Source organism: Stegostoma tigrinum, chromosome 49 (assembly GCF_030684315.1).
Source record: "Stegostoma tigrinum isolate sSteTig4 chromosome 49, sSteTig4.hap1, whole genome shotgun sequence".
NCBI classification, from domain to species: domain Eukaryota; kingdom Metazoa; phylum Chordata; class Chondrichthyes; order Orectolobiformes; family Stegostomatidae; genus Stegostoma; species Stegostoma tigrinum.
In genome coordinates, this window is record NC_081402.1 from 1,096,192 (window position 1) to 1,113,075 (window position 16,884).

Sequence of the window (16,884 nt, forward strand, 5' to 3'; positions counted from 1 at the left end):
TGACTGAGAGGGAGTGGGATGTTGTGACTGAGGGGGAGTGGGATGTTGTGACTGAGGGGGAGTGGGTTGTTGTGGCTGAGGGGGAGTAGGATATTGTGACTGAGGGGGAGTGGGGTGTTGTGACTGAGGGGGAGTGGGTTGTTGTGACTGAGGGGGAGTGGGATGTTGTGACTGAGGGGGAGTGGGTTGTTGTGACTGAGGGGGAGTGGGATGTTGTGACTGAGGGGGAGTGGGGTGTTGTGACTGAGGGGGAGTGGGATGTTGTGACTGAGGGGGAGTGGGATGTTGTGACTGAGGGGGAGTAGGATGTTGTGACTGAGGGGGAGTGGGTTGTTGTGGCTGAGGGGGAGTGGGGTGTTGTGACTGAGGGGGAGTAGGATGTTGTGACTGAGGGGGAGTGGGATGTTGTGAATGAGGGGGAGTGGGTTGTTGTGACTGAGGGGGAGTGGGATGTTGTGACTGAGGGGGAGTAGGATGTTGTGACTGAGGGGGAGTGGGATGTTGTGACTGAGGGGGAGTGGGGTATTGTGACTGAGAGGAAGTAGGATGTAGTGATTGCAGGGGTTTCGGATGTAGTGACTGAGGGGGTGTGGGATGAACTGACTAAAGGGAGTGTGATGTGGTGAATGTGGGAGAGTGGGATGCAGTGACTGTGAGGGAATGGGATGTGGTGACTGAGGGTGAGTGGGATGTAGTGAATGAGGGGATTGGGATGTAGTGATTGACAGAGGGTGGGAAGTAGTGATTGAAGTGGAGTGGGATGTATTGACTGAAGGGGAGTAGGAAGTAGCGAGTGAAGGGGAGTGGGATGAGGGACGGAGGGGGAGTGGGATGTAGTGACTGAAGGGGAGTGGAACAAAGTGACTGAAGGGGAGTGGGATGTGGTGATTGTCGGAGCGAGGGATGTAGTGATGGAAGTGGCATGGGATGTATTGACAGGAGGGGATTAGGATGTAGTGACTGAAGGGGTGTGGGACGAGGGACATACGGGGAGTGGGATGTAGTGACTGAGTGAGATTGTTTGAAGTTACTGAAGGGGAGTGGGATGTCGTGATTGACAGAGCGTCAGGTATAGTGATTGAAGTGGCGTGGAATGTATTGACTGGAGGGGAGTAGGAAGTAATGATTGAAGGGGAGTGGGACAAGGGACGGAGGGGGAGTGGGATGTAGTGACTGAGTGAGATTGTTTGAAGTTACTGAAGGGGAGTGGGATGTAGTGATTGACGAAGCTTGGGGTATAGTGATTGAAGGGGAGTGGGTTGTATTGACTGGAGGGGAGGCGGAAGTAGTGATTGAAGGGGAGTGGGAAGAGGGACAGAGTGCGAGTGGGGTGCAGTGACTGAGGGGGAGTGGAATGAAGTGACTGAAGGGGAGTGGGATTGAGGAATGTAGGGGGAGTGGGATGTAGTGACAGAAGAGAAGTGTGACGTAGTGATTGAAGTGTCATGCGATGTCTTGTCAGAGGTCGAGTGTGACATCGTGATTGAGCGGAAGTGGATGTACTGACTGTGGGGGAGCGGGAGGCAGTGACTGAACGGGATTTTGATGTGGTGACTGAGGGGCAGTGAGGTGTTGTGACTGAGCAGGAGTGGGATGTAGTGATTGAAAGGGCGTGGGATGTAGTGACTGAGGGGGAGAGGGATGTGTTTACTGATGGGGAGTGAGATGTGGTGACTGAGACGGAGTGGGATGTTGTGACAGAAGGGAAGTGTGTCAAGGGGCATGGGATGACTTGATTGAGGTCAAGTGTGATGTAGTGATTGAGGGAGAGTTGGATGTAGTGACTGTGGGGGTGTGGGATGAAGTGGCTGAACGGGTTTGGGATGTAGTGATTGAAGGTGAGTGGGATATATTGACAAAGGGGCAGTGGAATGTCATGACTGAGGGGAGTGGAATGAAGTGACTTAAGGGGAGTGGGATGCAGTGATTGACGGAGCGTGGGAAATAGCGGTTGAAGGGCAGTGGGATATGTTGACTGGAGCCGAGTAGGATGCGGTGTCTGAGGGGCAGTGGGATGAGGGATGGAGGTGGAGTGGGATGTAGTGACTGAGGGGTAGTGGGATGCAGTGAACATAAGGGAGTGGGATGTGGTCACTGAGGGGAAGTGGGAGGTAGAGATTGAGGAGCAGTGGGATGTAGTCACTGAGGGGGTGTGGGATGTCATCAATGAGGTGGATTGGAATGCGGTGACTGAGAGGGAGTCTCATGTAATGATGGAGGGGCAGTGGGATGTCGTGACTGAAGGGAAGTAGAGTGTAGTGAAAGAGGGGAAGTGGGATGTCATGACTGAGGAGGTGTGGGATGCAGCGACTGAGCAGGAGAGGGATGCAGTGATTCAAGGGGAGTTGGATGAATTGACAGGTGGAGAGTCGGCTGCGGTGACTGCGGGGCAGTGGGATGAGGGACGGAGAGGGAGTGGGATGTAGTGACTGAGGGGAGTGGGATGTATTGACTGAGGGGGAGTGGGATGTTGTGACTGATGGGGAGTCGGTTGTAATAACTGAGGGGGAGTGGGATGTGTTGACTGGAGGGGAGTCGGATGTAGTGACTGAAGTGGAGAGGGATTAGGGACGGAGGGGGGAGTGGGATGTAGACTGAGGGGGAGTGGGATGATGTGACTCAAGGGGAGTGGGATGTAGTGATTGACGGAGCGTGGGATATAGTGATTGAAGTGGAGTGGGATGTATTGACAGGAGGGGAGTAGGACGTAATGATTGAAGGGGAGTGGGATGAGGGATGGAGGGGGAGTGGGATGTAGTGACAAAAGAAGTGTGTGACATAGTGACTGAAGAGGCATGGGATTTCTTGTCAGAGGTCGAGTGTGATATAGTGATTGAGGGCTTATGGGATGTTGTGAATGTGGGGAAGTTAGATGCAGTGACTGAACAGCATTGGGATGTAGTGATTGAAGGGAAGTAGGATGTATTGACTGAGTGGGAGATGAATGCATTGACTGACAGGGAGTGGGAAGTGGTGACTGAGCGGAAGTGAAATGTGGTAACTGAGGGGGAGTGGGATGTGGTAACTTAGACGCAGTTGGACGTTGTGTCAGAAGGGGAGAGTGACATAGTGACTGAAGGGGCATGGAATGTCTTGACTGAGGGGGAGTGGGATGGAGTGACTGAGGGGGAGTGGTACGTAGTGATTGAAGGGACGTCGGATGTAGTGATGGGGCGTCGGATGAACTGACTAATGGTGAGTGTGATGTGATGAATGTGGGAGAGTGGGATGCAGTGACTGTGAGGGAATGGGATGTAGTGACTGAGGGGGAGTGAGATGTAGTGACTGAGGGGAGTGGAATGAAGTGACTGAAGGCGAGTGGGATGTAATGATTGATGGAGCGTGGGAAGTAGTGATTGAACAGGAGTGGGATATGATGACTGGACGGGAGTAGGATGTAGTGACTGAAGGGGAGAGCGATGACGGACTGAGGTTGAGTGGGATGTAGTGACTGAATGGGAGTGGGTAGTAGTGATGGACGGAGCGTGGGATATAGTGATTGAAGGCGTGTGGGATGTATTGACAGGAGGGGAGTAGGATGTATTGACTGAAGAGGAGTGGGATGAGGGAGGGAGTGAGAGTGGTATGTAGTGACAGAAGAGGTGTGTGATATAGTGACTGAAGTGGCATGGGATGTCTTGTCAGAGGTCGAGTGTGACGGAGTGATTGAGCAGAAGTCAATGCACTGACTGTGGGGGAGTGGGATGCAGTGACTGTGAGGGAATGGGATGCAGTGACTGATGGTGAGTGGGATGTGGTGACTGTGATGGAGTGGGATGTTGTGACAGAAGGGGAGTGTGACATAGGAAAGGGGCATGGGATGACTTGATTGAGGTCAAGTGTGATGTAGTGATTGATGGAGAGTTGGATGTACTGACTGTGGGGGAGTGGGTTGCAGTGGCTGAACGCGATTGGGATGTAGTGATTGAAGGCGAGTGGAATATATTGACAAAGCGGGAGTGGGATGCAGTGACTGATTGGGAGTGGGATGTCATGACTGAGGGGAGTGGGATGAAGTGACGTAAGGGGAGAGGGATGAAGTGATTGACGGAGCGAGTGATGTAGCGGTTGAAGGGTAGTGGGATGATGTACGGAGGGGAAGTGGGATGTAGTGACAGAAGGGGAGTGTAACATTGTGACTGAAGGTCCATGGCATGTAGTGATTGATGGAGCATGGGAAGTGGTGATTGAAGTGGAGTGGGATGTGTTGACTGGAGGGGAGTAGGTTGCAGTGACTGAAGGGGAGAGGGAGGGACGGAGAGGGTGTGGAATGTAGTGACTGAATGAGAGTAGAATAATGTGACTGAAGGTGACTGGGATATCATGACTGATGGAGCGTGGGATAAAGTGATTGAAGTGGAGTGGGGTGTATTGACAGGAGGGGAGTAGAATGTAGTGACTGAAGGGGAGTGGCATGAGGGACGGAGCGGGAGTGGGATGTCGTGACTGAGGGAGGTTGTATGAAGTGACTGAAGTGAAATGAGATGTAGTGATTGACGGAGCGTGGGATATCATGATTGAAGTGGAGTCGGATGTATTAACAGGAGGGGAGCAGGATGTCGTGACTGAAGGGGATTGGGATGTTGTGACTGATGGGGAGTGGGATGTGGTGGCTGAAGGGGAGTGGGACCTATTTCCTGAAGGAGTGTGGGTTGGGGTGACTGAAGGGAAGTGGGAAGCCGTGACTGTGGGGAATGGGATGTAGAGACTGAGGGTGCGTGGGATGTATTGACTGAGAGGGAGTGGGATGCGGTAAATATGAGGGAGTGGAATGTCATGACTGAGAGGGAGTGGGATGTGGTGGCTGAGTGGGACTGGAATGTGGTGACTGAGGGGGAGTGAGATGTGATGGCTGAAGGGGAGTGTGATATAATGACTGAATGGGCATGGGATGTCGTGACTGAGGTGGAGTGTGATATAGTGATAGTGGGGGAGAGGGATGCGGTGACTGAGGAGGAGTCGGATGCAGTGACTGAGGGGGAGTGGGATATAGTGATTGAAGGGTCATGGGATGTAGTGACTGAGGGGGAGTGGGATGCGGTGACTGGGAGTGGGATGTCATGAATGATGGGGAGTACAATGCTGTGACTGAGAGGGAGTGGGATATAATGACTGAAGGGGAATGGGACGTAGTGACTGAGAAGAAGTAGGTGCAGTGACTGAGGGGGAGTGCGATGTAGTGATTGAAGGGGAGTGGGATGTAAGGACTGGGGGTAGTGGCATGTAATGACTGAGGGGTAGTGGGATGTTGTGACTGAGAGGCAGTGGGATGTGGTGACTGTGGGGGAGTGGGAAGTAGTGACTGAAGTGGAGTGTGATGTGCTGACTGAGCGAGTGTGGGATGTAGTGACTGAGGTGAAGTAGAGTGTCGTAAATGAGGGGGAGAGGGATGTTATGATGGAGGTGGAGTGTGATAGAGTGACTGAGGGGGAGTGGGATGCAGTGATTCTGAGGGACTGGGATGTCGTGACTGAGACGGAGAGGGATGTGATGACTGAAGGGGAGTGTGATATGTATGACTGAAGGGGCATGGGATGTCGTCACTGAGGTGGAGTGTGATATCGTGATTGAGGGGTGGTGGGAGGTAGTGACTGAGGAGGACTGGGAGGCAGTGACTGTGGGGAGTGGGATGTCATAAATGAGCGGAAGTACGATGCGGTGAATGAGAGGGAGTCCGATGTGATGCCTGAGCGGGAGTGAGATATAGTGACTGAAGCGGAGTGCAATGTGGTCACTGCGGAGCAGTGGGATGTAATGACTGAAGCGGAGTGTGATGTGGTGACTGCGGGGCAGTGGGATGTAGTGACGGAGGAGTTTAGGGTGCAATGACTGAGGGGGAGTGGGATGTGTTGACTGAGATGGTGTTTGATATAGTGACTCAGAGGGAGTGGAAGTGGTGAATATGAGGGAGTGGGATGTTGTGACTGAGGGGGAGTGGGATGTAGCAACTGAGTGGGAGTGGGGGATCGATGTATTGGTTGAGGTGGCAGTGGGAGGTATTGATTGAGTGGGTGTGCGTTGTAGTGACTTTGGGGGGAGTGGGATGTAGTGACTGAGGAGGAGTGGAATGGAGTGAATCAGGTGGAGTGGGATGCGGTGACTGAGGGGGAGTGGGACGTGGTGACGTGGGGGAGTGGGATGTAGTGACGAGGGGGAGTGGGGTGTAGTGGCTGAGGGGGAGAGGGATGCAGTGACTGAGGGGGAGTGAAATTTAGTGACTGATGAGTGGAATGGAGTGAATAAGGGGGAGAGGAATGGAGTGAATAAGGGGGAGTGGGATGCGGTGACTGAGGGTGAGTGGGACGTGGTGATGTGAGGGAGTGGGATGGAGTGACTGAGGGGGAGTGTGTTGTAGTGACTGAGGTGGAGTGGGATCTGGTGACTGAGGGGGAGTGAAATGCAGTGACTGAGAGGGAATAGGATGTAGTGACTGAGGGGAAGTGGGTTGCAGTGACGGAGGGGAATGGAATGTCATGAATGATGGCAAGTACAATGCTGTGACTGAGGGAGTGGGATATAGTGACTGAGAAGAAATAGGGTGTAGTGACTGAGCGGCAGTGCAATGTAGTGACTGATGGGGAGTGGGATGCATTGACTGATGGGGAGTGGGATGCAGTGACTGAGGGGCCTGGGATGTAGTGACTGAGGGAGAGTGGGATGCAGTGACTAAGGGGAATGGGATGTCATGAATGATGGCGAGTACACTGCTGTGACTGAGAGGGAGTGGGATATAGTGACTGAAGGGGAGTGGGATGTAGTGACAGAAGAAGTAGGGTGTAAGGGCTGAGTAGGAGTGGCATGTTGTGACTGAGGGGTAGTGGGATGTTGTGACTGAGAGGCAATGGGATGTGGTGACTGAGGGGGAGAGGGAAGTGGTGACTGAGGTGAAGTAGGGTGTCGCAAATGAGGGGGCGAGGGATGTATTGACGGAGGGGAGTGTGATATAGTGACTGAGGGGGAGTGGGATGCAGTGATTCAGAGGGACTGGGATGTCACGACTGTGGCGGAGATGGATGTGATGACTGAAGGGGAATAGAACATAGAACATAGAACATAGAACAGTACAGCACAGAACAGGCCCTTCAGCCCACAATGTTGTGCCGACCATTGATCCTCATGGATGCACCCTCAAATTTCTGTGACCATATGCATGTCCAGCAGTCTCTTAAATGACCCCAATGACCTTGCTTCCACAACTGCTGCTGGCAACGCATTCCATGCTCTCACAACTCTCTGCGTAAAGAACCTGCCTCTGACATCCCCTCTATACTTTCCACCAACCAGCTTAAAACTATGACCCCTCGTGCTAGCCATTTCTGCCCTGGGAAATAGTCTCTGGCTATCGACTCTATCTATGCCTCTCATTATCTTGTATACCTCAATTAGGTCCCCTCTCCTCCTCCTTTTCTCCAATGAAAAGAGACCGAGCTCAGTCAACCTCTCTTCATAAGATAAGCCCTCCAGTCCAGGCAGCATCCTGGTAAACCTCCTCTGAACCCTCTCCAAAGCATCCACATCTTTCCTATAATAGGGCGCCCAGAACTGGACGCAGTATTCCAAGTGCGGTCTAACCAAAGTTTTATAGAGCTGCAACAAGATCTCACGACTCTTAAACTCAATCCCCCTGTTAATGAAAGCCAAAACACCATATGCTTTCTTAACAACCCTGTCCACTTGGGTGGCCATTTTAAGGGATCTATGTATCTGCACACCAAGATCCCTCTGTTCCTCCACGCTGCCAAGAATCCTATCCTTAATCCTGTACTCAGCTTTCAAATTCGACCTTCCAAAATGCATCACCTCGCATTTATCCAGGTTGAACTCCATCTGCCACCTCTCAGCCCATCTCTGCATCCTGTCAATGTCCCGCTGCAGCCTACAACAGCCCTCTACACTGTCAACGACACCTCCGACCTTTGTGTCGTCTGCAAACTTGCTGACCCATCCTTCAATTCCCTCGTCCAAGTCATTAATAAAAATTACAAACAGTAGAGGCCCAAGGACAGAGCCCTGTGGAACCCCAGAGTGGGAATGTGATATATATGACTGAAGGGGTATGGGATGTCGTCACTGAGATTAGATTAGATTTCCTACAGTGTGGAAACAGGCCCTTCAGCCCAACAAGCCCACACCGCCCCTTGCAGCATCCCACCCAGACCCATCCCGCTATAACCCACACCCACCCCTCCCCCCAAACACTATGGGCAATTTAGCATGGCCAATCCACGTAGTCAGCACATCTTGGACTGTGGGAGGAAACCGGAGCACCCGGAGGAAACCCATGCAGACACGGGGAGAATGTGCAAACTCCAGACAGAGATTTACCTGTGGATGGGATCGAACCCAGGTACCTGGTGCTGTGAGGCTGCAGTGCTAACCACTGAGCCACTGTGCCGCCCCAGGTGAGGCTGAGGTGGAATGTGATATCGTGGTTGAGGGATGGTGGGAGGTAGTGAGAGTTGGGGAGTGGGATGCAGTGACTGAAGTGGAGTGGGATACCGTGACTGAGCAGGATGGGGAAGTAGTGACTGAGGGGGAGTGGGAGGTAGTGACTGAGCGGGAGTGGGAGGTAGTGACTGAGCGGGAGTGGGATGCAGTGACTGAGGGGGAGTGGGATGTAGTGACTGAGCGGGAGTGGGATGTAGTGACTGAAGCAGAGTGGGATGTTGTGGCTGTGGGGCAGTGGGATGTATTGACTGAGGAGAGTAGGGTATAGTTACTGTGGGAGAGTGGGATGTAGTGACTGAGGGGGAGAGGGATGTAGTAACTGTGTGGGAGTGGGAGATAGAGACTGAGGGGGAGTGGGATGTGATGACTGAGGGGGAGTGGGACACACTGACTGAAAGGGCTTGGGATGTGGTGACTGAGATGGAGTTTGATGCAGTGATTGAGAGGCAATGGGAAGGGCTGAATATGAGGGAGTGGGATGTGGTGACTGAGGGGGAGTGACATGCAATGACTGATAGGGACTGCGATGCAGTGACTGAGGTGGAGTGGGATGCAGTGACTGATAGGGAGTGGGATGAAGTGAGTGAGGTGGAGTGGGATGTAATGAATGAGGGGGAGTGAGATGCAGTGACTGATAGGGACTGCAATGCAGTGACTGAGGGAGAGAGGGATGTAGTAACTGAGTGGGAGTGTGATATAGAGACTGAGGGGGCGTGTGATGTGATGACTGAGTGGGAATGGTCAGTCGAGACTGAGGGCAAGAGAGATGCAGTGACTGAGAGGGAGTGGGATGTAGTGACTGAGAGGGAGTGAGATGAAGTGAGTGAGGTGGAGTGGGATATAATGAATGAGGGGGAGTGGGACGCAATGAATATGAGGGAGTTGGATGTGGTGACTGACGGGGAGTGGGGTTTTGTGACTGAGCGGGAGATAGAGACTGAGGGGCTTGGGAAGTGATGACTGAGGCGGAGTGGTCGGTAGAGACTGAGGAGTAGTGGGATCTCATGACCGAGAGGGAGTGCGATGTAGTGAGTGAGGTGGAGTGGGATGTAATGAATGAGCAGGAGTGGGACGCAATGAATATGAGAGAGTGGGATGTTGTGACTGAGGGGGAGTGGGATGTATTGACTGAAGGGGAGTGGGATGCAGTGACTGAGGTGGAGTGGGATGCGGTGACTGAGTGGCTTTGGGATGTATTGTCTGGAGGGGAGTGGGATGCGGTGACTGAGGGTGAGGGGAATGTAGTTACTTGGTAAGGGGGGTTAGGAAGTGTTTGAGTTGGTATGGGACGTAGTGACTGTGGGGGAAGTGGATGCAATCCCTGAAGGGGAGTGGGATGTATTGATTGAGGTGGCAGTGGGATGTGGTGACTCGGGGAGTGGGATACGGTGACTGAGTGGCTTTGGGATGTATTGTCTGGAGGGGAGTGGGATGCGGTGACTGAGGGTGAGGGGAATGTAGTTACTTGGTTAGGGGGGTTGGGAAGTGTTTGAGTGGGTATGGGACGTAGTGACTGTGGGGGAAGTGGATGCAATCCCTGAAGGGGAGTGGGATGTATTGATTGAGGTGGCAGTGGGATGTGGTGACTCGGGGAGTGGAATGCGGTGACTGAGGGGGAGTGGGATGGGGTGGCTGAGTGTGAGTGGGATCTGGTGACTGATGGGGAGTGGAATGGAGTGAATAAGGGAGAGTGGGATGTCGTGACTGAGGAAGAGTGGGATGTAGTGACTGAAGGGTAGTGGAATGTAGTTCCTGAATGGTAGTGGGAAGTGGTGACTGAGGGGGAGTGGAATGGAGTGAATAAGGGAGAGTGGGATGTCGAGACTGAGGAAGAGTGGGATGTAGTGACTGAGGGGGAGTGGAATGGAGTGAATAAGGGGGAGTGGGATATGGTGACTGAGGGGGAGTGGGATCTGGTGACTGAGGGGTAGTGGAATGGAGTGAATAAGGGAGAGTGGGATGTCGTGACTGAAGAAGAGTGGGATGTAGTGACTGAAGGATAGTGGAATGTAGTTACTGAATGGTAGTGGGAAGTGGTGACTGAGGGGGAGTGGAATGGAGTGAATAAGGCGGAGTGGGATCTGGTGACTGAGGGGATGTGGAATGGAGTGAATAAGGGAGAGTGGGATGTCGTGACTGAGGAAGAGTGGGATGTAGTGACTGAGGGGGAGTGGAATGGAGTGAAGAAGGGGGAGTGGGATATGGTGACTGAGGGGGAGTGGAATGGAGTGAATAAGGGGGAGTGGGATATTGTGACTGAGGGGGAGTGGGATCTGGTGACTGATGGGGAGTGGAATGCAGTGACTGAAAGGGAATGGCATGTGGTGACTGAGGGGGAATGGGACTTAGTGACTCACTGGGAGCTAGATGGGATGACTGAGGGGTAGTGGGATGTGGTGACTGAGGGGGCTATGGATGTATTGACTGAGGGGCATTGGGATGTAATGTTTGGTGGGGAATGGGATGTAGTGCCTGTGGGGGAATGGGATGCAGTGACTGAAGGGGAGTGGGATGTAGTGATGGAGGGCGAGTGGGATGTCGTGACTGAGGGGGAGTGGGATGCAGTGTCTGAAGGGTAGTGGTGATAGTGACTGAGGGTGAGAGGGATGCAGTGACTGATGGGGAGTGGGATGTAGTGATTGAGTGGACGTGGGGTGTATTGACTGAGGGGGGAGTGGGATGGGGTGACTGAGGGTGAGTGGGATGTGGTGACTGAAGGGGAGTGTGATGTATTGACTGAAGGAGCATGGGATGTAGTGACTGGCAGGGAGTGTGATATAGTGTTGACCGGGCGTGGAATGTAGTGAATGAAGGGGAGTGGGATGTGGTGATGAGGTGTAGTGGGATTTAGTGACTCAGGGGGAGAGGGATGTAGTAATTGAAGGCGAGTGGGATGTATTGACTGATGGTGAAGTGGGATTTGGTGACTGAAAGGGAGCGGGATGTTGTGATTGACAGAGCGTGGGATGTAGTGACTGAGGGAAATGGAACACTGTGGCTGATGGAAATGGGAGGCAGTGTCCGAGGGAAATGGCATGTTGTGACTGAGGAGAATGTAATGTAGTGACTGAGGATAATAGGATGTCGTGACGAAGGGAAATGGGATGCTGTGAGTGGGAGGCATGGGATGCCATCACTGAGGGAAACTGAATCCATTGACTGTGAGAAACAGGATGCAGTGACTGAGGAAATGTGGTGGAGTGACTGAGATAAAAGGGATGCAGTGCCTGAGGGAAATGGAATGCAGTGACTGAGGGAAATGGTATGCAGTGACTGAGGGGACTGGGATGCAGTGACTGAGGGGACTGGGATGCAGTGACTGAGGGGACTGGGATGCAGTGACTGACGGGAATGGGATGCAGTGACTGAGAGAAATGGGTTGCAGGGACTAAGGGAATTGGGATTCAGTGACTATGGGAAATGGGAGGCAATCACTGTTTGAATTGGGATTCAGTGAGACAGGGAAATGGGATGCAATGACAGAGGGAAATGGGATGCAGTGACTGAGGGAAATGGGATAGAATATCAGAGGGAAACTGAACACAGTGACTGAGGAAAATGGCATGCCGTGACTGAGAGAATAGGGATGCAGTGACTGAATGAAATTGAATGCAGTGACTGTGAGAAATGGGATACAATGAGTGAGTGAAATGGGATGCAGTGACTGAGGGAATAGGGATGCAGTGACTGAAGGCGCTCGGGATGCAGTGACTGAGGGGAATGGGAGAGAGCTACTGAGGGAAATGTGATACAGTGATTTTGGGGGCTTGGGACTCAGTGACTGAGGGAATAAGGTTGCAGTGACTATGAGAAATGGGATACAGTGACTGAGGAAATGGGATGGAGTGACTGAGTTAATAGGGATGCTTTGTGTGAGGGAAATGGGACGAAGTGTCTGAGAGCAATGGGATGTAGTGATTGAGCGGGCTTGGGATAAAGTGACTGAGGAAATGAGATGCAGTCACTGAGACAAACGGGAAGCAGTGACTGAGGGAAATGGGATATAGTGACTGAGGGTAGTGTGATACAGTGACTTTGGGGGCTTGGGATTCAGTGACTGAGGAGTGTGAGATGCAGTCACAGACGGTCACTCGGATTTCATATCTCATGGGAGTCATAGTGCCTGAGAGGAGTGAGATGGAGAGTACACAGGAGTTATGGTGACGGAGATTCCTTTTTTTGCCTGAACCAGAGGAAACGCCAGCTATTGAACACACTCAACAAACATCTGGAGTAACTACTGACCCTGCAACATCTGCTGGAACAGTGTCTGAACTTACAGGTATCAGCAAAACACAGAGACCTTTTAAGGAAATCTTTCGACACAGACGTATGTTATCTTCTTATTAATGAGAGAGACAGAGAGCGTGAGACTGACTGAGGGCAGAGTGAAGCAGTGAGTCAGGGTGTGCATGCGGTGACTGAGACAAGTGAGGTGCTGTGACTCAGGGCAGGTGGTTGTGGAGGCGGATCAGATGTGGGGGATAGACACTGATGGGAGTGTGTTGCAGTGGTGCAAAGTAGTGACAGATGGGACAGTGATGATGTTACTGAAGTGGGTGGGTTGAGTAAATTAGGCGTTAAATTGGGGCAGTAGTTACTCAACGTGATTGTCGGTAGAATTATTTTGGGAATAGGGATGTGATGCATGGTAGTGGAATATAGCAACTGTGGGCACGTGATGCGCTCACTGAGGAGATTGAGATGCAGTGTCCATGTTTGCAGTGATAATTCGAAAGGAAGTAAGGGGCATTTCACTAACTGAGACACAAGCTGCCCCAGTCGTGCTGAGGGAATATAAGAATGAGGGAAAGCTGTGCCGTCAACATTTTCAAATCAAGTGCAGAGCTGTTGAGTGAAACGCTTTCTTCAAACTAAACGGAATGGAATACAGTGAGTGAGATGAATTGTGATGTAAAATCTGAGGGGAGTGGAGTAAGTGGGTTTAATGACTGAGGAGAGAAGAATGTCGAATTGGTGGAAATAGGATTCAGTGATCGATAGAAATGAGATTCAGTACCTGAGGGAGGTATTCTGCAATATCTGAGTGAAATGGGCGTGCAGCAACGAGGGAAAATCAATGTAGCAACGGAGGGAAACGGGATGCCGTGACTGAGGGAAATTTGATGCCAGTGACTGAGGTAAATGGGATGATGTAACTGAGGGAAATGTGCATCAGTGACTGAGGGGAGTGGGATGCAGTGACTGAGGGGAGTGGGATGCACTGACTGAGGGAAACGGGATGCAGTGATTGAGGGGGCTTGGGATAAAGTGACGGAGGGAAATAGGATGCATTTACATAGGGAAATGGAATGCAGTTCCTCAGCGAAATGGAATGCAGTGACTGAGTGAAATTGAATGAAATAACTGAGGGAAGCAGGATGCCAGGACTGAGGGAAATCTGATGCAGTGTCTGATGGGAATGGGATGCAGTGACTAAAGGAAATAGGTTACAGTAACTGAGGCAAATGGATGCCATGACTGAGGGACGTGGGATGCAGTGACGGATGAAAATGGGATGCAGTGACTGAGTGAAATAGGATGCAGTGTCTGAGGGAAATGGGAAGCAGAGACTGAGGGAAATGGGATGCAGTAACTGAAGGGAATGCGGTGCAAGGACTGACGGGAAAGTATGCGGTGACGGAGCAGATTGAAGTACACTGACCTCGTGTTGAGTGATAGACCACTAAATCAGAAAGGTTTTGTTGAAATGAACTGTCATACAATCTGTCCCTGCCAGGCCGAAGGCTTGTTCAGCAGTATGAATATGAGGTAAATCTCCATTTCCTAAACTTTCCTGGCAAATTGGGAACTATTACGAGAGGCCTTCTCTCATCTCTGTTACTACCAAATTTTGTTTCAAACATAGAGACAACATCAACACATGAGCCCGATCAACAAAATTCCAAGGAATCTACTCGACCTGAAACATCAGCTCAAAGAGAATCAGTAGGCACATGTAAGAACAACGTATGGGCTTTTTAAACTTATCTATTTCAAACAGCGTCACATGTTATGTGTTACATTAACAGGACTGAGAGAGAATAAGAGAGATTTATTGATGGCAGAGAGATACAGTGACTGAAGGGGAATGTGATGGAGTGGCCTAGAGGTGCGGGGTGCAGTGTTTGTCGAGAGTGGGATACAGTTACAGAAGGCTCGTTCGATATTGTTACTCAGGGGAATGGGAACGTAGTGGCTCTGTGGAGTGCAATGTTCCGGACGGAGCGGTATGGTGTCTGACATTTTATGGGACGTAGTGAAGATTTGCGAGATTTGTATTGACAGAGGGAATGGGTCGCAGTGAAAAAGGACATTGCAATGCAGTGACTGAGGGGATTGTGATGTACAGCTGACGGGGGGAGGATCGTTGTGTCTGAGGGGCGTGTAGTGCCTGATTGGATGAGCAAGTAACTGACTTAGTGGGAGAGGATACTGAGACCGAGAGGATTGGGATACGATGACAGCGGGTGAATGTCATGTAGTGCCTGTGGGAGTGAGATGTATTGACTGAGGATAGTGGGATCAAGTGTTTGAGACGATTGAGACACAGGATCCTTGTCCCGTGTGATAAATCACCAAGGTGGAAGAGCTGTATTTGCAAACGGCTTCTCTCTCTCTCTCTCCCTCTCTTTCCCTTTCATGCTGATGACATGTTTGGAACTTTGATGCCTGTCGAAAAGCACTATTTTCTGAACGTTCCTCGGAAGTGGTCTGATCAACCTCCTTTATCAACATCTTTTGTTCCAGACCAAGAGAAAACACCGACTACTGAACCCCCTCCACCAACATCTGGAGTAACCACTGACCGTGCACCATCTTCTCAAATAGTGTCTGAAGTTACAGGTATCTGCTAAACACAGGGACTTTTAACAGATACAGCGCCAGAGGGAAATGCAATGCAGTGACTGAGTGAAATGGGATGCTGTGACTGCGGGAAATAGGATGCCGTAACTGTGAGAAATGCGACGCAATGAGTAAGGAAAATGGAATGCAGTGAGTGATGGAAATGGGATGCCGTGACTGAGGGAAATTTGCTAAAGTGACTCAAGGAAATGGGATGCAGTGCCTGATGGAATGGGACGCAGTGACTGAGGGAAATTTGACGCAGTGACTGAGGGAAATTTGACGCAGTGACTGAGGGAGAAGGGATGCAGTGACTGAGGGAGAAGGGATGCACTGACTGAGGGAAATGGGATGCAGTGATTGAGGGGGCTTGGGATAAAGTGACGGAGGCAAATGGGATGCATTTACTGATGGAAATGGAATGCAGTTCCTCAGCGAAATGGAATGCAGTGACTGAGTGAAATTGAATGAAATAACTGAGGGAAGCAGGATGCCACGACTGAGGGAAATCTGATGCAGTGACTGATGGGAATGGGATGCAGTGACTAAAGGAAATAGGTTACAGTAACTGAGGCAAATTGAAGCCATGACTGAGGGACGTGTGATGCAGTGACGGATGAAAATGGGATGCAGTGACTGAGTGAAATAGGATGCAGTGTCTGAGGGAAATGGGAAGCAGAGACTGAGGGAAATGGGATGCAGTAACTGAAGGGAATGTGGTGCAAGGACTGACGGGAAAGTATGCGGTGACGGAGCAGATTGAAGTACACTGACCTCGTGTTGAGTGATAGACCACTAAATCAGAAAGGTTTTGTTGAAATGAACTGTCATTCAATCTGTCCCTGCCAGGCCGAAGGCATGTTCAGCAGTGGGAATATGAGTAAAATTTCCATTCACTGAACCTTCCTGGCGAATTGGGAACGATTGCGTGAGAGGCCTTCTCTCATCTCTGTTACTACCAACTTTTGTTTCACACATAGAGACAATATCAACATATGAACCCGATCAACAAAATTCCAGGGAATCCACTCGACCTGCAACATCAGCTCAAAGAGAATCAGTAGGCACAGGTAACAGCAAACTATGGTTTTTTTTAACTCATCTATTTCAAACAGCGTCAGATGTTATGTGTTGTATTAACAGGACTAAGAGAGAATAAGAGAGATTTATTGATGGCAGAGAGATGCAGTGACTGAAGGGGAATGTGATGGAGTGGCTGAGGGGTGCGGGGTGCAGTGTTTGTCGAGAGTGGGATACAGTTACAGAAGGCTCGTTGGATATTGTTACTCAGGGGAATGGGAACATAGTGGCTCTGTGGAGTGTAATGTGCCATACGGAGCGGTATGGTGTCTGACATTTTATGGGATGTAGTGAAGATTTGCGAGATTTGTATTGACAGAGGGAATGGGTCGCAGTGTAAAAGGACATTGCAAAACAGTGACTGAGGGGATTGTGATATACAGCTGCAGGGGGCGGATCGTTGTGTCTGAGGGGCTTGTAGTGACTGATTGGATGAGCAAGTAACTGACTTAGTGGGAGAGGATACTGAGACCGAGAGGATTGGGATATGATGACAGCGGGTGAATGTCA

The 16,884-nt window shown here is 51.0% G+C and overlaps 1 protein-coding gene across 2 annotated transcripts in view; it reads left to right on the forward strand.

Moving 5' to 3' along the window:
• The window catches only part of LOC125450091 (mucin-2-like), a 79,131-nt gene that overhangs the window by 23,252 nt on the left and 38,995 nt on the right, over window positions 1–16,884 (forward strand). For both annotated transcript variants that reach the window (XM_059643160.1, XM_059643161.1), the window contains exons 5-8: window positions 12,641–12,730; window positions 14,318–14,407; window positions 15,199–15,294; window positions 16,275–16,364. In XM_059643160.1, coding sequence (XP_059499143.1) covers window positions 12,641–12,730; window positions 14,318–14,407; window positions 15,199–15,294; window positions 16,275–16,364 — 366 coding nt within the window. The remainder of the gene's footprint in view (window positions 1–12,640; window positions 12,731–14,317; window positions 14,408–15,198; window positions 15,295–16,274; window positions 16,365–16,884) is intronic.